This window comes from Marmota monax, unplaced genomic scaffold (genome assembly GCF_021218885.2).
Source record: "Marmota monax isolate L192 unplaced genomic scaffold, Marmota_monax_Labrador192_F-V1.1 WCK01_AAM20220418_F8-fsc00013, whole genome shotgun sequence".
Classification (NCBI taxonomy): domain Eukaryota; kingdom Metazoa; phylum Chordata; class Mammalia; order Rodentia; family Sciuridae; genus Marmota; species Marmota monax.
In genome coordinates, this window is record NW_026692202.1 from 24,540,037 (window position 1) to 24,564,299 (window position 24,263).

At 36.0% G+C, this 24,263-nt stretch overlaps 1 protein-coding gene across 3 annotated transcripts in view; it reads left to right on the top strand.

The window, feature by feature from the left end:
• The window catches only part of Ube3d (ubiquitin protein ligase E3D), a 161,066-nt gene that overhangs the window by 322 nt on the left and 136,481 nt on the right, over nt 1-24,263 (top strand). For all 3 annotated transcript variants that reach the window (XR_009225901.1, XM_046432132.2, XM_058575920.1), the window contains exons 2-4: nt 9,762-9,958; nt 13,048-13,138; nt 22,448-22,616. Coding sequence is in view for 2 of the 3 variants with exons in the window: in XM_046432132.2 (XP_046288088.1) it covers nt 9,762-9,958; nt 13,048-13,138; nt 22,448-22,616 (457 nt within the window). In the remaining variant the exon portion in view is untranslated. The remainder of the gene's footprint in view (nt 1-9,761; nt 9,959-13,047; nt 13,139-22,447; nt 22,617-24,263) is intronic.

The window sequence follows — 24,263 nt, forward strand, 5'->3', positions numbered from 1 at the left end:
CTGTTTCTAGCTGTTCGCGCGTCATGATTACTCAGAGTGAAGTACCACTCCCTCCCCGCGACTGACAGCCAGCGCATCTTTTGGGAGCGTTTTAGAAGTTCAGGGTTTCAGCGCCACACCAGATCTGCTGAAGCAAAACTTAGACTTCTAACAATATTCCCTGGATTCAAATGCATGTTGAAGTTTGAGGAAGAGTGACGTAAAACACCGTTGGCAGTATCAGGCGTTTCCAATAAAACCATAAAAAATGCCTGACTATCTTTATTCAGGATCATCCATGTAAAGATCAATTCCAATGTCGGGCTTCCTGTTTTGTAAATAACCTCGATTTGGGGATTTGGGGGTTGTTTGTTTTCTCTCCCCAAACTGCTCAATACAGAGGAACTGATGGACACAATCAATAAACCCATGTTCAGTGAATGCCTAAAAGGGATTGCAGACTTCTTATTGGAGCTCATTGTCTTTTATTCGTATTCCAAGTTCCAATGAGAAGTCTGCAAACTTTTATTATTCACTGTATTGACAAGAATTTCTTGGGAAAAAAGTTCTCTTATTGTCAGCAATTTTAATGGTTTGTGGTCCTGTCGCCTACTTCCTTTTGACAGCTCTTTCAAATAGAATAAGTGAGAAGTTAAGATCCTGAAATTTTTTATTACACAGTGCCACAGCTAGATAGATGCTCAACTTTTCATCTTTTCTTTAAATCTGCCAAGATCTGGTGTGGAGATTTTGGATTTGGAATGAGAATTGACTTCAAATCCTAGCTTCCTTGAAAATAGGTTAAATTAATCTGACTTTCTTCAATTTTTATTTATTTATTCATTTATTTTTTTTATTGGTTGTTCAAAACATTACAAAGCTCTTGACATATCATATACTTTCTTCAATTTTAAAATGGGGGTATTAGTACTCTCTGGATTTTTCCCCTTCTTTCTTTCAAAAATCATGAGTTCTGGCTGGAGTGTAGCTCAGTAGAGTACTTGGTTAGCATGCTGGAGGCCTGAGTTCAGTCCCTAGCACTGCAAGAAAGATCTTTATTCTTGCTGAGTAGTTTTCCATCAAATGAATGGTCCACAAATCATTTATACATTCTATTGCTGGAAGTTTTGCTTGTTTCCAACATGTGCTCATTATGAGTACAGTTGCCATAACATTGTTTTCGACTTTTGATGGACATACATTTTCTCTTTTTTTTTTTTTTAAGAGAGAGAGAGAGAGAAAATTTTTTTAATATTTATTTTTTAGTTTTCGGTGGACACAACATCTTTATTTTATTTTTTTGTGGTGCTGAGGATCGAACCCAGCCGCCCGCGCATGAGCCACATCCCCAGCCCCATATATTTTCATTTTCCATGAGTCAATACCTTATAGTGAAATTGATGAGTCATATGATACATGTGTGCACTTCTTTGTGAGAGACTTCTGAACAGTTCTCCAAAGTGATTATACCAGTTTACACACTCACCAGAGGGGAGCTTCAATTTTCTTCACATTCTTGCCTGCATTTAGTATCATCAGTCTTTTTGGTTTGAACCATTCTAGTGGGTATAAAGTAGCATCTCATGGTTTTAATCTGCATTTATCAGATGACTAATAACATTGAGCTCCTTTTCATATGCTTTTTGGCAATTCAAATATTTTCTTTTATAAATATCCTCTAGTTTTCTTGCATAATTGCATATACTTTACTTTTTGAGCGTCTCTGATCTGAAATTCTCAGTTTGGAATTGTCTAATATCTGAAACTTTTCCATTTTAGTTGATTTTGAATGTTTGAATTAGGCATGCTCAACATGTGGTATTTTTTCTTTTTCTTTTTTTAAACAAAAGGTAAATTTATTGAAAGTGAAAGTGAAAGTAACATTTAAGTAAATTAGAGCTGAGTGTGCCCAACTTCAGGGAATGGCTCAAGGCTAACTTTGATAAACAGAAAAATTAATTTTAATGAAGTCTAGTTTATCACTTTTTTATATAACATTTTTGGTTTTTTGGTACTGAGCATTGAACCCAGGGGTGTTTTTCCTCTGAGCTACAGTCCTTTTTTATTTTGGGATAGGATCTCATTAAGTTGTTGAGGCTGCCCTTTGAAGGTGTGATCCTCCTGCTTCAGCCTCTTGAGTTGCTGGGATTATATGTGTACACCACTGTGTCTGGCTTCACTAGTATTTTGTAATAAAAAAAGTTTGCCTACCTTAAGTTTGTAGAGAGTTTTTTCTTAAGTTTTTTTTTTTTTTTAATTGCTATTATTAGAGATGTGGTCATGCTGTGTTGCCAAGGCTGCCCTTGAATTCCAGGCCCAAGTGATCCTCTTGCCTTAGCTTCCCAAGTAGCTGAGACTATAGACTTGTGCACCGCTATGTCTGGCCTACTTTTTAGAAGTTTTATAGTTTAACCTTTTGTGTTTTGATCTATGGATGATGAATTCATTTTTTTTTTATTTGCCGTGAGTTGGATAGGGGTTAGTGTTTATTTTCTTCTAAATGAATATATCTTCTGTAGATGGAATGGTGTTACATCACCATTAGTTAAGAAGACCATTATTTCTCTCATTGAAATAATTTAGTATCTTTATCAGAAATTAATTTACTATACTATTTGCAGAGTATGTCTTTTCATACCCTTTTCCTTTTTTTTTTTTTTTTGTACCAAGGATTAAACCCAAGAGTGCTTAACCACTGAGCCACATCCTCAGCCCTTTTTATTTTTTATTTTGAGATAGGGCCTCACTAAGTTTCTTAGGGTTGCTGAGGCTGGCATCAAACTTGTAATCCTTCTGTCTCAGCTCCTGAGCTGATGGGATTATAGGTGTGTGCCACCATGCCTGACTACCTTTTTACTTTTAACCTGTCTTTATATATATATATATATTTTTTAATTTTTTTCAACTGTTTTTCAAAACAGTTGGGTGTTTTTTTTCAAATCCATTTTGACAATCTCTGCATTTTAATTAGAATTCCCTGAACATTTATTGCTAATGTAAATATTGATATGATTGAGTATATTCTTATTCCTAATCTTTTTAAAAATTAATTAATTTTTAAAATTAGGTATATATGACAGCAGAATGCATTTTGATTCATTTGTACACAACTACAGCACAATTTTTCACTTCTCTGGTTGTACACGATGTAGCGTCGCACCATGTGTACAGTCATACATGTACCTAGAGTGATGATGTCCATCACATTCCATCTTTCCTGCCCCCTCCCCTTTGTCCTATCAAAGATCCTCCATTTTTCCCATGTCTCCCCATTATGGATCAGTATCCTCTTATAAGACAGAACATTTGGCCTTTGGTTTTTTGGGATTGGCTTACTTCGCTTACCGAAATATTCTCCAATTCTATCCATTTACCTGAAAATGCCATAATTTTATTCTCTTTTAATGCTGAGTAATATTCCATTGTGTATATACACTATAGTTTCCTTATCCATTCATCTATTGAATGGCATCTAGATTGCTTCCACAGTTTAGCTATTGTGAATTGAGCTGCTATTTACATTAATGTGGCTGCTTTACTATAGTATGTTGATTTTAAGTCCTTTGGGTACAGATCAAGGAGTGGGATAGCTGCATCAAATGGTGGTTTTGTTACAAGTTTTCTAAGGAATCTCCACACTGCTTTCCATATTGGCTGCACCAATTTGTAATCCCACCAGTAATGTATGAGTGAACCTTTTCCCCCACATCCTCGCCAACACTTATTGTTGCTTGTATTCTTGATAACTGCCATTCTGACTGGAGTGAGATCAAATCTTAGAGTAGTTTTGATTTGCATTTCTCTAATTACTAGAGGTGTTGAACATTTTTTCATATATTTGTGGATTGAATGTATATCTTCTTTTGAGAAGTATCTGTTCAGCTCCTTAGCCCATTTATTGATTGGGTTTTTTTTTTTGGTGTTAAGTTTTTTGAGTTCTTTATCCTGGAGATTAGTGCTCTATCTGATGTGCAAGTGGCAAAGATTTGCTCCCGAAATGTAGGCTCTCTCTTTACCTTATTGATTGCTTCTTTTGCTGAGAAGAAGCTTTTTAGTTTGAGTCCATCCCATTTATTAATTCTTGATTTTATTTCTTGCGCTTTAGGAGTCTTGTTAAGGAAGTTGGGGCCTACGCTGACGTGATGAAGATTTGGGCCTACTTTTTCCTCTATTAGACACAGGGTCTCTGGTCTAATTCCTAGGTCCTTGATCCACTTTGAGTTTTGTGCATGGTGAGAGATAGGGGTTTATTTTCATTTTGCTGCATATGGATTTCTTAGAGGTAAATAAGAACTCCCATACAACTTATCAAAATCTCTGAGACACTATGAAGGCAGTGCTAAGACAAAAGTTTATTGCTTTAAGCTCATTCATTGAAAAAGGAAAAAGTCAACAAATAAATGACCTGACATTACATCTCAAAACTCTGGAAAAAGAAGAACAAACCAACCCCCCCCCCAAAAAAAAAAAAAAAATTGACAAAACAAAAAGCTGGTTCTTTGAAAAAATAAATTAAATTGACAAACACTTAGCCACCCTGATGAAAAGAAGGAGGGAGAAAACTCAAGTTACTAAAATTTGTGATAAAAAAGGAAATACCATGACAGACACTGTTGAAATACAGAAGACAATTAGAAACTATTTTGAAAATCTATTCGCCAGTAAAATAGAAAATCTCAAAGACACCGGCAAGTTTCTGGAGGCATATGATCAACCAAAACTGAGTCAAGAGAACATACACATTTTAAACAGATCAATTTCCAGCAAGGAAATAGAAGACACCATCAAAAACTTACCAACCAAGAAAAGCCCAGGACCAGAGGGATTCACCACTGAGTTCTACCAGACCTTATTCCTAATCTTAAAAGAACAAATGCCTCTACCATTTCATTATTAAGTATGGTGAAATAGATTTTTGGTAGATCCTATTGGTAGATTGCATATTTTTCTATTCATTGCTTACTAGGGGTTTGATCAAGACCAGATATTGTATTTTTTCTCTAACAATTTTTTTGCATATATTGAGATAATAATCCCACCTTTTAATCTTTACATCTGTGTAATTACATTCATAAAATCCAGGTTAAACTATTTTGGCATTCTTGGGATAAACTTTGACCATTTTTTTTTCTAGTTGAAGTTGGGCATTTATTTATTTTTATGTAGTGCTGAGGATCCAACCCAGTGCCTCTACTGCTGAGCCACAACTCCAGCTCCCATTCATTTTTAATCTATAGATATTTATTGAGTTCCTACTCTGGTGCCCAAACTCAAATGCAAAATGCTAGGGATATAGCTATAAACAGTAGCAACAGCAAAAACAACAATATTGGTTTTCATCAAGTTTACAGTTTAATAATGGCTGTTGAGAGAGGTGGGCAGAAAATTACAAATTAAATAAAATATAGACTAATATTGAGTAGGGAAAATACTTGGAAAAAGTACAGTAGAAAAAGAGATAAGGAGAAAAAAATTTACATCTTTTATTTCAAATGAGAAAGTAACATTTGAGTAATGAACTGAAAGGGCTGAGGCATGGAACTATGAGATACCTGGTGGGAGACTGTTGAAAGGTGCCCAGTTCAGAGAGATGTGGGTGGAGTGGGAAGGCATCTAAAGAAGGGTCTTACTTTAATGGGCAGGCAAACGTTTAACAACCTACTTTCCATGAAAACAAAACAAAAAAGTAAACAAAGATCTTGATTTGCAGCATTTGTTGATTCCTGTGGTGTAAATGCTTTCACCAGGATTGACCTACCAAAGTAAGGTCATCTGATTTGCAGAATTCCAGGAATTTTATCTACCTGGACTCCAGGGCTTGTAGGAGCTGAGTCTATCTTATCACTGTGTCTTACCGAACACTGAAAGGACTTGTACTTTTAGTGAAGTTATTAGATAGTTTTAAGCAAGGTGTGACAACTGAAAGTATCTAAGAGAACAATAAGAATGCCTCAAATATAAAGGAATTGTGTGGACAGTGTCACAAAAATTAGAATCTCTGATTATAGTATTTTCTTAAAGAAACACTCTGCAACCTGCAAAATTGGGAAATACGGTTTTATTTATTTATTGGCATTGGGGATTGAACCCAGGGACATTTTAAACCTGAACTACATCCCCAGTCCTTTTTTTAAATTGAGACAGGTCTTGCTAAGGTGCTGAGACCGATCTTGAACTTGAATCCTCCTGCCTTAGCCTGGGTCACTGGGATTAGATGTGCCCCTATGCTCAGCTGGGAAGTATGTTACTACCATTTTATACTCAGGTCCCCATTTATGTTTTGCCAGTTTTCCATGTAATGTCTCTAATAGCAAAGGAATCCAGGTCAGAATATATATTGCATTTTCTTGGCATGATTCAGTCTGTTTCAATCTGAAAGAGTTACTCATTATCCTTGACTTTCATATCTTGACACTTTTGATAATTATAGCACACTTGTTTTATAGAATATCTCTCCATTTGAGTTTGTCTATTTTCTCAAGGTTAGATTCTGGTTATGCATCTTTGGCAGGTGTTGTATTTCAGAGTGATTTCTGTGTTCTTATCATCAAAATCAGATGACACATGATTCTGATTTGTTCTATTATTGGTTATGCCAACTTGGAGCGCCTAAGCAAGGTGGTGTGTGCCAGGTTTCTCCCCCTGAGGTTACTTTTTTCCTTTTATAATAAAAAAGTATTAATTGGATAGATACAAGACTATGTTAATACTCTGTTCCTCATCAGATTTTAATTTTACTCATTTATTTACATCAATAAGAATAAATATGCCTGTTTTCTTCAGTGGGTTGCTTCTTTGCTTAAATTACAGCAGTTGTGGCTATAAGGGAGTCCCTTCAGGATGGTTTCTATGTCTTTTTGACATGTCCCTCTCTATCATTCTTTGATTTCTTTCTTACTTTGTTGTACTTCGAATAGTTTTAGCCTCATCTCATTCTTTTCCTGCTCCAGGACTGTAGTCATTTTTCAAAGAAATGCTCTTTCTTTCTTTTTTTTTTCTTTTTAAAGTGGAAAATTACCTTTACAGACCAAGATCTGAGTTCTAAGTATGCTTATTACTATTGGGGTGTCATTTCCCCCAGTGTGTGTATGTGTGTGTGTGTGTGTGTGTGCGCGCGTGTGTGTGCGGCTTATATGTAATGTTTATTTCTGGATATACATACATACATTTATGTTTATATTATTCTGCATACATCAAAAAACATGGCTTCACACAGATATTTCCAACTCTATTCCACAACTATAGGATCTGTTCTAGTTTTATTCCTTTTTCTCTTTGTATCTCTAATTTCCCACATTAAGAATACTTGCCCTTATTATCTCATGGTATTTATTTCCCTGGCCAGTCTCCCTGTGTAACTAGTCTTCTCCTGGCATGCTTTGCTGTTTTCCCTTTCCCTATTCATTGTAAATACCTCTTGGGCCCTCTTTTAGACTGAATGCTCTGTCCTCCCAAAATTCCAAAATTCATATGTTAAAGCACTAATTACTCAAAGTGATGGTGTTGGGGGTGGGGTTTGTGAAGTAATCAGGTTTCCAATGAGGTCATGAAGGTGGAGCTCTGTGATAAGATTAATGTCTTTATAGGAAGAGGAAGAGATATCAGAGTTATCTAGCTCACTCAGTCCGTGGTACAGTTATCCTGCCAGATCTGAGTTCAGCACCCTCAGATCAAAAATAATTCATAAAGCAATTGCATCTGTACTGACATGTAAAGACTTTTTCCATTATTGTTACCTATACAATACAGTAAAACAACTATTTACATAGTATTTGCTTTGTATTAGATACTTTATTCTAGAGATGATTTAAAATATATAGGAAGATGTGTGCTGGTCATATGCAGATACTACATCATTTTATATAAGGGAATTAAGCATCAGTGGATTTTTGTATTTGTTGGTGGTTCTGGAATCAATCCCCATGGATAGTGAGACAGGACTGTATTTCTTTATAACAGCCTGAGCCAAGTAGGCTCTGAAACCCCATGCTGTGCTCCCCTTCCATCTCCAGCCTAGATATCTTCCTTATCTGTCTTAGGGTTCAACTTCCACACCTAATATTTCTCCTGGTGTATTCTCTTTTCCCCATGCTTGGCTTCTCACATCCATGCCAGACTACTGTGCTTCCCTTATCCTTGCATTGATACCTACCTTGCTCAGTTTCATGTAATTGAATTTTTAAAGGGGAAGAAAAGTGGCAACCCAGAGATGGAGTGGTGATTAGCCAACTTATGCACCCAGTGGTCTCCCTGGAGGGACCTGTAAATGTCAACAACTTCATCCAGTTTGGAAATCATTGAGGTAGCAAAATTGACACAGTGTATCTTTAGAGTAGTGGCTAGCAACTGTGGTCTTTGGGTTATATCTAACCTATATCCTGATTAGGTAAAAGCTATGAGCTAAGGATAGGCTTTGGATTGTTTTAAGGATTGTTTGAAAAAAAATACAGAATATGTAATAGAGACCATATATGACCCACAAAGCCTAAGATAGTTACTGTTTGACTGTTTATAGAAAGTTTTCTGATCCCTGCCTTTGAGAATCATTATTTCTTAAGTATAATTTTTTTTTTTTAATTGAACTTTAAACTCAAGAGTTTGAGACTGTCTTACTTGTAAAAAAAAAAACAAACCTCAGATTCTTGGTATTCTGTTTTCCCAAAGAAGTGCAAGATCCATATACATTGAAAAGGTACTAGCCATTAAGTAACCTTAAGACTTTGTAAGGGGCTGGGGATGTGGCTCAGGCGGTAGCGCGCTTGCCTGGCATGCGTGCGACCCGGGTTCGATCCTCAGCACCACGTACAGACAAAGATGTTGTGTCCGCCAAATACTGAAAAATAAATATTAAAAAAATTCTCTCTCTCTCTCACTCTTTCTTTAAAAAAAAAAAAAAAAGACTTTGTAAGACAAATGAAGAAGCCTAACCAAGATTCACCCCTGAACACATGTTCTGCCCTCTGTTCTTAGGTAACTCTCAAACAGATGGAATGAGACATTAGGTGGATAGCTTGCCTTCTGCATTTAAGAAGAAGCCATGGGAGGTTGAGGATGTAGTTCAGTGGCAGAGGAGGTGCTTAGCATGAGCCAGGCTATGTGTTCAATCCTCAGGACCAAAAAAATAAATAAATTAAAAAATAACCATGGTTCTCTGCACCTCTGTTACAATGCGGAGCACATTTCAGCTTTATGGGAGGAAGTCATTTCCATATATGCCATCAGCGCTTTCTTTGTTATTTACAATTACTTCTGTATATGTCCTCTCCCCTTCTATGTTTTTCATTCCTGTTGGACAGGGACTGCATTTTACTTTTTGTTGCCGATACTGAGTATAGTAATTAGTGTTTATCATAAATTAAATTAGTCCTCTCATACCTGGGATTCACATGTCACTTTTTTTTCCATTCATTCTTAGTGTTCTTAAAATTGGACAGAAAGTTTTTGTTTTGTATCTATTGTTTCACTTAATCCTGCTCTCCTTATCAAAACTCTGTATATCAGTTAAGGTACAATGTGATTTTTAAGGCAGGTTTTCACAAGGATAAGAAATGTGTTTTGAGACTTTGAGCTTGCCATGATACTGAAGGGTACTCTCTGACCTGCGCAGACTCTAGTGTAGCTTGGTTTCCTTTAGGATCTGTTTGCTGCTTTTTTTCTGAGGCAATGATTTTAGGGTCTCTAGTGAAAAGGAACAGAGAGATGTTTATCCATTTTTGTTTCTTTTATTGTATGGTTTTCATCAAAGGAAAATAATTTGTTTGGGTTTTATTTTTAATTATCAGGGAGCCAAAAGAAGGAGGTATGCCCATGGATGTTTCCATAATGCCATCCTTGCTCCAGATGAAAACCCCCACAGGCTGCACAGAGGTTCGGCTCCCAGCAGAGGTCAGGCTTGTACCTTCTTCTTGCCGTGGACTGCAGTATGTCGCTGGAGATGGACTGCACCTTCGGCTGCAGGCACACACAGAATTCAGCACAAGTGAGTCGGTTACCACTTCCATTCTTCATTTACATTTTTGCTAGTAATCAAAGATATTTATTATTTAAGTTGAACTTTTCCCAGGTGAAGACTCCTTATCAGTGCCTGGAAGGGCTAGGAGAGAGAAGATCTGGGGTGTAAATAGCACTGCTATTTACTAGCTATGTGCAGTTGAACATGTCACTTAAACTTTCTGGGCTTTATTTATTTCTTTTTAGTGTTTTACTTTCTAAAAATAGATTTTGTTTTTTAGAGCACTTTTAGGTTCACAGCAAAATCAAATGGAAGGTACAGAGTTTTCCCCTAGAATCCTTGTTTTTTTTTTTTTTTTTTTTCTCCTTTAACTAAAATTTCCTGGCTCACAGTGGGATATGAAAATGTGAAAATGAAATCAGATGGTAATTGTGCAAAACCTGGTTGATCTTAAAGCATTGTATGGAAATTCATTCAACATACAGCTTACCTCATACTCTGTGCAATGGGTTGCTCTAAGTGCTGAGGACATGGTAATGAACAAGCTAGGGAAGGTCTCTACTCTCATGGAATTTAAATGCTAATGGGAGAGAATAGATACTGAACAAATAATTTATTGCATAGTGAGAAAAACATTATAGGTAAAGTAAAGCAAATAATGGAATAGGGGATGACTTAGGGTTAGCAGAGGGTAGGAAGTCAGGGAAGGCCACTTTGAGTAGGTGATGTTTGACCAGAGAACTGAATGATGAAAATTATCCCATCCATATAGAGACTGTTCCAAATTGAACAGCACATGAAAAGTTCCTAAAGTTGAATGTGATGCATAATTTGATTTTGATTGTCACTGTGACTTACAAACACAGTATTTTTGTAACTCTATACAAAATTCAAATTACACTTTGATTCAGTAAGGATGTAGAAAAGTTTTCTTTATGTAAGTTCTCATTATTTATTGAAAAAATAATTGGTTTATTACATTTCTTAAAGTCTAAGTAGTATGCTTTGGAGGATTAAAATGATGTGAAAAGGGGAAACAGTAGAGTAAGTTTCACTCCTTTTGTGCCTAAGAGTAACTTTTGCTAAAGTTCTGGCTTAGCAAATAATAAATTTGATGGTAAGAGTTGGTTTTAAGAACAAGGGGCAGTGAAGAAAGATATCATGGAGCTGAAGTGGCTTAGGATAAACACTGAGAATGACAGTTGAAATAATCATGGAAAGGAAAATGAGGTGGAAAACTACACTAACAGACTCCCTGAGTGTACTGAACACCAGGTCAAGGTAGTACTGGTTTCCAGGAAGAGGCTGTGGGAGTCTATATCTTTGATGTCATCACCTTCTCCATTAGCAACAATAACCATAGCAGGAATTTTGTGTGGAGTCTGTGAGCTGGGGAAAGACAGGCAAGAAAGCCTCAGTGTTATCTAGGATTGTGGTTTTAGGGATGGAGGAATAGAGACCTGCAGGGAAATAGAATTGAGTTATTGCCCACCCATATTTTAAACTGTGAACATACAAATTGCAAAACTGAAATTAATTATAGGATGAAATAAATTGACTGCCATATGTTGGTTTGCATATTGTTTGTGTTCATTGGTTTCCTATTTCTTTACGCTTATAAAACATTTTACTCAGGTATCTGAAAAGGAAAATTTCAAAGACCTGTTACATGGTGCATGAAAGGGTAAAGTAGATTCCTGGGCACTTAATTGCTTTAGTGCTTTCCAGATCATAGGTAGGAAATAAATATTTGATGAATGAATAAATAAATATCAGGTATATACTTGATGATATGAACTTGAATCAGATTGTACTGTAGGAAGTGACTTGAAATTTTTAGCATTTGGTTGTTTCAGGGATTGTTAAAAATGCGCTTTTCATAAGAACACCCTATTCAGGACAACCACGATAGACATCATGCTGATACACTATTGTGAGCATAATATAGGTAGATTTGTGACCCAGCAATGGAACTGGCTACCTGGAATTTTCAACACCGCTGGTGTTGGATTCAGCCCCAGAAGCATTGCTCTCCCAGGATCCCTCTGTATTTAAAAGTTCTGGCTTTTAAACCTGACCCAGTGGCCAGCAGAGGGTAGTGTTTCCTTGAAAATTTGTTTATTGGTCTATAAAGAACATTTTGTATGTCTTACCTAGGTCTCCTTTTTTTTTTTCACCTTAGTGCTATAGGAATTTGTGTACCCTTACAAGTTAAACTAGAGTTCTTAATTGCCAAGGTTTAAATTTTCTAGCATCAGTTTTTTTTTTTTTTTTTTTTTTTTTTTTGTCTTTAAAATATATACAAAGTAACCCAAACCAAATTCAACTTTCTTGCTTCTAATGGCTATGACCTCATTTCTTCAATCATGTTTTTATAGGCAAATATCTTAGTTTTTTTTAATGAAAAAAATTTTATTTTCTACAAATGGAATAACAGAAACTAAGGGAGCATGCTGCCTTGTGCTGCTGTTTCTCATATTGTGAAAAATACACATTTTCCCTATTACTTTCAACATTTTCTCACAGCTTTCATCAGAAATTGAATTTTGGTCTTGGAAGATTGGACTCTTCTTTGAAACTATAATGTTTCCAGGGACCTGCCCCAGAAAGACAAGTTTCAAGACATACATTTTGTTTGTATATCCTGGTAATGTGCCAGCATGGATATAAACCTTGTTAAACCCAGATTAAACATACATTTTAGGAGCTCTGTGTGCTAGCAGTCACACTGATGACAAACTACCTAAGGACAGCAGAGGAAAACTGAGCATAAGGAAGATCTGCTAGTTGGCTAGAGGTGAAGGAAGCAGGCCATCTTTACTTACCCCTGGTGCAGGTATTCATAGAATGAGAGCAGAAACTCATCCGTGTGTTATATGGGTAATCTAGGGCAATGCCTAGCTCTGAAACTCTTGGCAAATCTGTTGTTTTTGAAAACACTTCGCAGTGTTTGCTTCTGGTTGAGTCATCTGATAATACTAATTAAATGTGTATGTCTGCGTAGATCATAAACAGTGTGTATTGATGGTAATTTATTGTGACTAGTAAACCCTTTAAGTATGCTAATATATTTGTTCCAAATCTCTAAGACTCGCTATTTCATTGATTTTCTTTAGAACTGATTTCAATATTTAATCAAAGCTTACAAGCCCAAGAATGTTGCACATTTTATTGCCAGTCCTGCGGTGACGTCATAATAAGGGACAGGTAAGGAATGCAATTAATACTGATTGATTCTGTGCCTGGGAATATTTTTTTTTCTTTTTTCCTTTTGCTATTATAATTTTTGAAGTTAATTACCGAGGGAGAAATGTATGCTCTTAAAATGAGAGCCAGTGTAATGTCATTTTGAACAAAATCAACCACAGACCTTGCCAGCAATCACAGAATAGCAGGCTCTTCTCACGGAGATAAAGGGGAACCACAGGATGCTCGCTGAGGCAGGATGATTGGTCTTGGTAGAGGAGCTGGGACAGGTTCCTGAAGCACCTCTCTTCTGAAGAGATGTGGGGTCTATCTCATCTGTTTAGTCCCTCACAGTGATGAGTTAGGGTTTCGATGTGAATTTTTCTACCTCACGGAGCTTGTGAAGTAGGACTTTTGATCTGAGCGATGATTTCTTTCTGTGCCTTTCTAAAATCCATTTCCTATTTCCCCTGCTTATTAAAACAGAGCATACAGAGCACAAATTAACCTTTTCTCAGTGATTAGGTTAATCTTGTAACCCATTCTCCTTGTGATGTGCTGTGATTACCTTACTGAGACGGGAAGGGCTCTTTTGCTTTTTCCTTTGCATTCCCAGGTCGACTTTTAAAATTATTACTGTTATTTTTGTCTTCTGAGGTCCTCCCATCAGCCTTGTTTTTTCCTGTGCACAAATCCTTCCCCCTGAGCTTTCAGCTTCTCATCACTTATGATCTGGAAAGACAGATGAAAACCTATTTACTGTTTAAAAATACTTAAAGAAGTACCTTGGAATTCTTTGATGGGTTTCCTGAGTCAAGTGTCTTGAGACTTATGAGTGAATGGATCCTTCATATCTGAAACCTGCTCCTCTTCCAGTGCTCTGGTCTCAGTCATGTCAGCCTCTACCTGTGTCGTCAAGGTAGGAACCCTGTGGCATTGCATTGGGGTCTTCTTTCTTCCAGTGTAGTCATCAGCTACAGTGGCTACTTCCTTGGGAACCTCAATCCACTTTCCTCCACTCCACTGCCTTAGTCAGGGCCACTGTCTCCTCACCTAGTGACACCTGTTGCTAGCTTCTTATCTGCTAACCCTTCCTCTGCTTTTGCCCTCCTCTGACCCATTTCTGCACTATTGAGATTCTAAAATGCAACTGTCTTCCCTGTTCAGACCCTACCATGGTCCCCTATTTTTTTCCAGGATAAATTCCTTAAATCTTCAGCATGCCACATTAGTTCCTTTATGAGTTCACCTATGTTTACCTCTCGCCCTCACTTCAGCCCTCTTTCACCCTCCTTCCCAAAACACACCATTGTGTTTTGCTCAAATTCTGTGCACAGTTCTGGAGATCAGCATGCCATCCCATAGTTTCTTTATGCTTTTCTTCACCCTGGGGCCTTATGGAAGCTACTCCTTCTTCTGAATGTACCCATACCCTGTCACTCCCTGTTTAGCCCCTGCCTGTACTTCAGAATTCAACTGGCAGGGCCAGTTGAACTACGGGGAGTCTTCCTGAACCCTGGTTTGCTTTAGATGTTCATTTAAGGTTTATTTGCCCGTCTTTACAGTTAAACTCTAGGCTCTGGGGGCAGGCATGGAGTGTCTTTTTGATTTTTGTATCCTTTATGCCACTTTTGAAAGTACAGTGTAGGCTAATGGCTAGCAGTACAGACTGAGAAGTTAGAATGAGTTGTATCTGACATTTATTAGCTGTGTGACCTTGGACAAGTTATTTAATCACTCCATGCCTTAAATTTCAATTTGAGAAAATGTAGATAACAATAGGCCTTACCTCATAGGGTTGTTGAGAGGATCAAATGATCATGTTTATAGCAATGTTTGGCACATTGTAAGCATTTATTATGTTAGCTACTGTGATAATTATTCTTATCATCATCATCATTCCTGGAATCAGGCACGGTGCCTGGTGAATAGTGTGCTCTTAATATAGTTTTGCTAGGTTGAATTGAATAAACCTTGGTGTGTTTATTTTGGTCTTATACTAGCCTTTCTTGCTTGCTTCCTGATTCCTGGCAGTATCCCAGGTAGATGAGAAGGCACAAAGTTACTCCTGTAGGAGAGGTTATAAATGGACTATCCTCAGAATGATTATCTTGAGTGAGAAATGAGATGGCTTCATATCTACTGAGGAGAGAGGAACATATTTGCTCAGATTACCTAAGGGTTGAAGTTGCCACAGAGTGCTTGCTTGGTGACAGGCCCACTTTATCCTGAAAGTCCAAGAGATCCCGGTTTACATTGTTGTTCAGCCACAAATGTTGCCCTCCTCTCAGTCCATTTCAGAATTTGGCCTAATTCTCATTTGAAATTTCTGAAACACTGACTTCTATATCAGGAGTTAACCTGGAAGTTACAGTTAACTTTAATGAATAAGTTAAATTCAGCATGACAATGTTTCCTGGTGCCACTTAGGGGCTATGGTTTGTTCATTATTGGCTAATATTTGTGCTTTACTGGAAAAGGAGAAGGATTTTGAAGATTCTCACCTACAGTGCCTGCTTTTCCTATCAGGAACTGTATTTTCTGTTTTGTTTAATTCTGTCTATAATCATGGAGTTGAGAACTAGAAGGGCATGGAGGCTAACAATGAAGGACAGCACTCATTCTCCCTATCCCTGACTGCTGGGAAGCTGTGAGGGTAGAGGGGGAGCAGGAGAATAGAACCTGGATTTGAACTCCAACCTTACTACTTAGGTGCTGGGGGGCCTTGTTTGTATCGCCTCAGCACCTGCTAAAGCCCATTTCCCAAACTTGTCAGGAGAGTTAAGGAATGTAACATACACTGTAATAGGTGTATGGCAAGATTTTTTTCAATTGGTTTTAGAGACTCCTTCTACTCTCTTTTCTGACTTGTTCTTATTAGCACACTAGCAAATTCTCTAGTTCAGTGTTTCAAACAGTTTTATTTCAGGACTCTCATTCATATAGTCCCTATGCATCAGAGAAATGAATCACCTTTTTGATTTTCTCTCTCTGAGAAGATAAACAGTAGACTTCACTCTCACTTCATTTAAGCAAGTCTTACCTGAAAGCCTTTTCATACCACATCTGTGAGCCTGGCCTGCATATGCCTCTTGAGCTGCACAGAGAAATCTTTAGTAAGTGACTTAAGTCTTTGCTTACATCTCACTCTCGGGCAGCATGCCCTGTGAGTCTGTACAATGAAAGGCTATGCTTCTTCCAAGCTCTGCATAGAGATCTTGTGCTGACTATTGGTATCAACCAGGATGGTCTTCTCACTTTGGTTTGGTTACTTGTTTTATGTGAGTGATAAGGACGATTCTTGTAGTCCTTAAATAAAAAACAGGCCAAAGTTTCTCCAAAAGAGTCTGTGTTATAATCAAAATCATATTATTATAAATATCTTTCCCAGGAAGATACTATGGACTACGCTGACTGACTTGTAGTGGGTGTTCCTCTAGTAGGTATGGGTAGAGTGAATATCTGCCACCAAGTCGTCTTTGTTTTTTGGCGAACATTGGTAACTTTTTATTCAAAGATTGTATATTGAATACAGAAATACAGAGACATCTTTCAGTGGGTTCTTAAGCAATATACAACAAAGCATGTACCTAGCTTTCTTATCTTAGAATTAAGGCACTTTAATTTTCTGGGCAGTCATTCTTCATTGTAAAATGAAGAAGTTGGATTAGGTAAACTTGACAGAGTCCTATTGGCATGACATTTTCTCATTGATGAACCCCATAAAGTTGTACTTTGGTTTCCTGTGAATCATGATGATTTAGATAGTGCAAGGCTAAAGTTGGTTCCTTTTTTTTTTTTTTTTTTTAACTTGCTATCAAGCAAATTATGGAAATAAGATATAGGGACAATTTATTTTTTTTAATAGGGACAATTTAACCAAATAAGATTCATTAATGGCTTTTAACATTTAATGCATGAGCACATGAAATCTGCTAATGAATGACAATTTTTTTCTTTATTTAGGGTCATAAGCTCTGAGCTAATTTATTTTAGTTATTTGAAACTAATGCCTTTTTTAAAAACATACAGTTCTCTAATTTATAAATAAGCCAAGTTTTTCTATATGTATAAGTTTGTCTAAAAAATGTATAGTTTTTGATTTTTCTCTTGTTAAAACTAAACAGTTCACAATATCAATCAATCATAATAAAATTACTTTGTGAATAGTCTAAGAAACAGTGAAGTGGTCATTGTGTTTGAAATTTGTTATGGTTTTTAGAAATAAATTCATGTCAGACTTGAATGACATTAGTTAACACAACAGATTTTCAGACCCAGCCCTTTTGATTGTCAGACCATTTTGAAAGGAGTATTCTCCTGAGGTCTCTGGAATAGTACAACCTTTCCACCTGTACCTGCACACTGGGTTTCAGTCCAACACTCATGAGGGCATTGAAACTCTAGGAGTCCAGCAGAATGAGCTTTATGGAAGCAGGAGATGATGGATTTTCAAACTGCTTGGTTGGTCCTCTTGGCACACCAACTGTAATTGTAGCCTGAAAATAACTACTTCTGTGAGTGAAGTTACTTCTTTAGTGAATGAAAACAAAGCAATTAAAAAGTGCACAACTGGGGGTATAGCTTAGTGGCAAAGCATATGCTTAGCACAGAAGCCCCTGGGTTCGATCTCCTGCACTAAAAAAAAAAAAAAAAAAAAAAAAAAAGGCAGAGCCCAAACTGGATTATTGGCAACATTGTATAAGCTTTTGGAATAAAATTACTATACTTTTAAAATCTAATCATACTATATAATAATAGTGTTAAAATGTAAAGCTAGTTTTAGAGGATTCATGGCCTACTAGTTGGAGAATGTCACCTGAATTTATATAAATTCCAATAGCCATATTTTGAGTTTTAGATGTTTAATGTTATTTTTAAAAATTTTATATATATATATTTTTAGTTGTTGATGGACCTTTATTTTATTCATTTATTTGTACGTGGTGCTGAGAATTGAACCCAGATGCTAGACAAGCACTCTACCACTGAGCCACAAACCAGTCTTGATGTTATTCTTAAGACCCTTAATGTTCACTTGGTTTTAATCCATCTCTAAAAGCCCTGTTACTACTATTGTTATGATCACTAACTAATGACTGATTTTAAAGGTACAGGACTATATATATATATATATATATATATATATATATATATATATATGTGCTTAAGTATCAAGTAAAACATCATTAATTAGTAGAATTTATTAAAATTGCATAAGTTATTTTCTAAAAGAATATGCTGATGATGCATTAAAATAACTAGCAAATTTTATTTTATTATGAACATATGTTGTTGATCTTAAGCTCAGAAAAAAATTAAGAAATCATTTCACTTTTTTTCTTAGCTCCAGATGTTTTTTAACCTAAACTACCTTGAAAAAAAAATGGTATCTATTTTATTTTGAAGGTTCTCTCAGGAAGTAGATCATATCAAAGTACATTTTTCAGGGTTTTGGATAGATATACTTTCAGTAGAGTTGTGATTAAAATACACCTTTTGTTCTTTAAGGTTTTATGGCTTTTTTCAAAACATCAGAAAAATTTCTTTCTGTTATAAAGATTCTTTTATCATTGCAATGACTTGGAAATTAGGCACTTTCTTGCTCCCAATGTCTTACGTAGATGGTTAAAGGATGCATTATGACTTTTATTCAGTGTGATATGGGGTCAAGTTAAGTTTGAAATCCCATATTTTCTGTTAATGTGCATTGAATCTCCCAAATCTCTATAAAAGCATTTTCATTTCTTTGATCACATATGGAATTTTTGAAGGTCTGTTTATTGGCCCTACAAGAAGAATGTCAGGAGACAGAGAGGTTGTTGTTGTTGTTGTTATTATTATTATTATCATTATTATTATTATTTTAGTTGTAGTTGGACACAATACCTTTAATTTATTTATTTATTTTTATGTGGTGCTGAGTATCAAGCCCAGGGCCTCACAGTTGCAAAGTGAGCACTCTACCACTGAGCCCCAGCCACAGCCCCAGAGAGTTTTAATGATGGAGAAGATCCAGGATCCTATTCAAGCCTTTACTCTTTTAACAGGCAAGTTATTTGCCTTCTTGCTTCTTGGCAAAAATCACACTCTGACCTGTCACTTCCCTTCCCAAAATACTATACTGCTTCCCATGTGTCTATAATATGGAGTTCTACCCATTGGCATGGTATATGGCTCCTCAAATAGTCCACCGCCATCCCACCTCCCCAGTTTCCTCTATTGCTATTCTGCATTGCTAGCAGAGGGAATATATTCTAAGGGAAAGAGTTTAATTTTGGAGCCAGGAAGACCTGGGTTAAGATCCTGGCATCAGTCATCACCTCTGATTCTGTGAACTTGTGAAGATTATTTAACAATCTGAGCCTCACTATTCTTCCCTGTAAGGGAATGGTAATTCTTCTGTCACAGAATCGTGAGCATTAAATGTACAATGCTGTGTGTAAACATGCAGACTAACAAAACTACCACAGGACACATTTTTTCCCAGTTTGCCAACAGGGCAGTATCAAGAAAACTTCTCAGTAAAGGCTATGCAGCAGTTCATACAAGTGACAGCTCACATACAAGAATCTGAGGACTCTTGCCTGGCTACGAGACACAGTTTTAGGTACAAATCACATGATCACATCAGGCAAGTGTAGTTGCTGCCCTGGCAGACAAAGTCTGTAAGAACTCTTTGGCTAGTTTCTAGGGTTCCACAAGAGAATGCATTCAGGGAAGCTCAAAGCATGGCGTTCTTATTAGATCTTCATAGCACTTTCACAAATTCTTCCCAGTCCAGATGCAATTTACCAATCAAGGATCATTTTTACTGTAAGCTGTGTTGCCTAGCAATATATTTGATGCCTAGGATCTTACCTGGTTTCCAGGGTAACAGAACTAGGTGGTTAAACCAAAGATCAGATTCTCAAGCAGCAAAGGGAAGACTTTGTTAACCCTTTCATCCCAGTATGCAGTAGACCCAGCCAGAGGTCTCACACATTATAATTATCAAAATATGCTAGTTCATTCCATCAACAAATATTTAAGGAAATGTTTTGGGAGGTAAGAATATAGTGGTAATGTAAAAAGATGCAGTGTCTGCCTTTATATCTTTTCTTCCATGATGCTGTATATTTCTTCCACTGTCTGTAGAACTTCTATATATCCTTTAAAGGCCAGCTCAGATGTTATCTCTCTTCTAAAGCTCATATACGTCTACTTTCCTAGCACTTTGTGCAAATTGCCCTGAATTCAAGGATTGGTTTTGGGTATCCTGAATGCCCTACATCAAATGCGGGTTATGTGTACATGTGAAAATGTATGTTTGAGGAAAGGGGCTAATGCTTTCATCAAATTTTCAAAGTAATCTATACAACCCCTCCCCACCCCCAAGAGTTTGGAGTCCCATCACTCTGTTATAAGCACGTTTTGCATGTGGCTTTGTTATTTGCTTATAGGTCTGTATTTCCTATTGGAATGTGAGTACCTTAAGAAAAAGGGCTGGATGTATTTGAATGACTGATTCACAGTATACTCAAGGAAATGCATGTTGAAAGAATCACTTCTCAATATCCTCCATATGCCCAGCAGCTTGAAGGATGCCAATGATGCAGCATATCCTAATTTGAAAGGGAAAGTTCTTCCTTACTTTAAACTAAAATCAGCCTTTCTTGTTTTTGCCTCTGTCCTCTAAAGTTATAAGTGAAATGTCTTCCCTCTCTTAAGTTGAATTGCCCTTTTGTGATACTTACAGTTAATTGGGAGACAAAAGAGAAGGTTAACAAGGGAATTATTTAAAAAAATATACATATATATACATACACATATATATATATACACACATACATATATATAAATTTAATTTAAATCGCAAATACACAATCACAGCTCAAATATTTTAACTTGAAACTTCTAAATATACATTAATTTACTAATGTTTTACTAGGGGAAGAAACTGCAGATAACCCCTGAACCAGATGATTAAGATTAATATCATCAATGAAAGTCATGTTGATATAATATACCCTGTGATATAATATAATGAGAAGGATACCTCACCTTTGTGGAATTCTTTCTACAAACCTATTATTCCACTGTAATCATAAGACAAGATCAAGCAAATTCACATGGAAAGATATTTTATAGAATGCCTGACAAGTACTATTGAAATATATCAAGATCTTGAAAAATGAAGATTGAGAAACTGTCACAGATTAGTGGAAAAACTGGTGTAATCCAGATTAAAGTCTGTAGTTCTGACATATCTATCATGGTTATATAAAATATTGACATTAGAGAAAGATGGGTACAGTATATATGGGAAGTATCTGTACCATCTTTGTAATTTTTTTATTAATCTAAAATTATTTCAGAAAAAAATTTATTAGAGTAATAGAAGAAATCACAGAAGAAAGTGTTAGGTGATTTAAAACTTAAGACATATAAACCAAATTAAAAGACAGTAATACTGAAAAGATATTTATAACAAATGATAGACAAAGGGATAATAAAATAGTAGAATATATTTTAAAAATCAATAAGAACATACTATTGCTTCAATTGGAAAGTACTCTGATTGCAATTCACAGGAGAAATACAGTGGCCAGTCAATATAAAAACTAGTTCAGTCTCACCAGTAATTTAAGAGTTGTCAATAAAGCAGTATTGAAAATATTTTCACTTGTGCAAAGACAGAAAAAAACGATTCAAATAAGAAGAGGATAAGTGAAAGGATTATAAATTGGTACAAACTTTCTGAAAAGGAAGTCAACAAATGGGTATTAAGCTTAAAAATATGCATATCATTTGTGCTTATAGTCTTCCACTGATAAGATTTTTTTCCCCAAGGAATAATCAGACATGTACTGATTCATTACAGGGTTATTGATAATAAAGAACTCAAATCTTACATATCCAACAGCAAGGGAATGATCTATAAAGTTTTGACAAACCTATAGAATAGAATATTATAATCATTATGAATCATAGTATAACTAAATAAAACAAAAGCAAGATACAGTTTGTATGTATTCTCTGATCCCAGACAACGTGTGTGTGTATATACACAAATGTATCTCTTGAAAGGGTGGTGAAGAAATACACATCATGTTAAAAAGTAGTTACTTATCTTTGGGTAGTGAGAAAAGGATGAATTTTGTTTTCTTTATACCTCTTTGCATTTTCAAAATCATCCTAGAGTGAGTATATATTACTTTTATAATTGGGGGGAAATTGACATTGCAAGCATGTGGCTAATGAGTTTCTTTCATCTTTCATGCTGATTTAATTAAGAAAATGTTAGTTCCATTTTGTGCTGTGAAAAATTGTTTTTCCTCTTTCCACCAGGAAGCTTCTCAGGATTCTCCCACTGCCGAGTGAGAACTGGGGAGCTCTCATTGGAGAGTGGTGTTGTCATCCTGACCCCTTTGCTAATAAGCCACTTCACCCAAGAGAGAATGACTGTTTTATTGGAGATTCTTTCTTCTTGGTGAATATAAGAAATGATTTGTGGCAGGTAAGACCTGAACCATTCCCAGTTGAGATGTGCTTTTTTCTGTAATCATTTTAAATTGGTAAAATATCTTTTCACAGTCATGCTAACTTAGAGATTTGCTTAGATACCCATTTCCCCAATCTTCTCTTAATTCAAAGCCTGTTAAAGAAACCGTTCTAAAGGCTCAAATCCATTATTTTCAACTGCCTCTGTCCTCTAGCTCTGCTCTATTGATTTAAGAAGAGTCTTATGCAAAAGCACACACATGGGTTGGAGGAGCTGGAGAAGAGAGCTTCTTCATGCAGATTTAGGAATATTACCATTTTATAAACCAAATGCCTTACTTTCTTGTTTTGGATAATATTTCATAATCTGTGTGCATTTTAATCTCAATAGTCTGATTTAAATTAGAAGTGTACCGGGATATGTACCATACAATTAGATTCAGGGATTTTACTGAGTCTGCCCATAGTCTAGACTTCTGCTGATGTTATAAAAGCAGATTCCATCAAGGAAAAAGAGGAAAATGAAAGAGCTGGGGAATGGAAATCAGGCTTATGCTGTAGTGTTTAAGTTGGTGCTTAACAGCATGACATCAGAATGGCCCTTGCTAAATAATTTGCATTAGGAAGAAGACAGTTTCTTCTCATTGCAGAAAATGAGTGGTTTACTTTATTTTAAAAGAAAATCAGTAGCATTGACTTGGCCCTTGTAAGGAATCATTCCCCAATAGCCAGTCAATACAGATATGATTTAAAAAGTAAAGAAAACCATTGCTAGAGAATCTTCATTTCAACACCTGATTACTAGTAAGAACAAACACATTGTATTTTAAATTTCACTGCCTCATTTAATTTTTGTAATCAGAACTGACCTGCTACAGGAAACATATAACACTCAGACAACAACTCTCACATTATAAATTAGTTTATAGAACTATTTTGAAGGAAATTTGTCAAATATCCAGATTAAGTTGTTGTCAGTTATAAGTTATTAAATGCCTCATGTCTCATCACAAAAAGAAATCCCTTTATGTAAATATGGTTTGCTTTAAATTGAAGCACTTTAACATTCTGTAGTTTTAAGAGATAAATGGTATGAAGTTAATATGTTATACTTACATTTAAGATGATTCTATTAAATTTATGTTTTACTCTAAATATACTTACTTATTTTACATGTTTTTCATTTTTATGAATAAACTCTACATCTTAAAAATATTTAGAAGGGGTGAATGGAAAAAGAGTGGAGAAAGATTAAATAAGAGAAGGCATGTTTCCCTTTTTAGATACTCTTTATTCTGTGCTGAGATATGTTCTTCACATTTACATTCTCGTCAGTTATGTGATGCCACTTACAAGTATTTCTCTTCATTGTAAACAGCTATCTTATAAATTGAAAGAAGATTCTTCATATTTAGACACTACAGGTTTTGTTATCAAGGACAGTATGGGAAATTACTATCATAACAAGCTGCAGTTGACAAGATTGTTTTCAAGTTGGTCTGGATGGAAGTTTCTCTTTAATTGCATATTGTAGCAGTTGAAAGAGTGTGCCTGTGACCAAAATAGTAACATAAATTTAGAGAGACTGCTTAAACAGTGCTCTCAAGGCTCCTCTGGGAACAAGGCTGCTCTGTGCTATTGAAAACCTATTTCTCATATCACC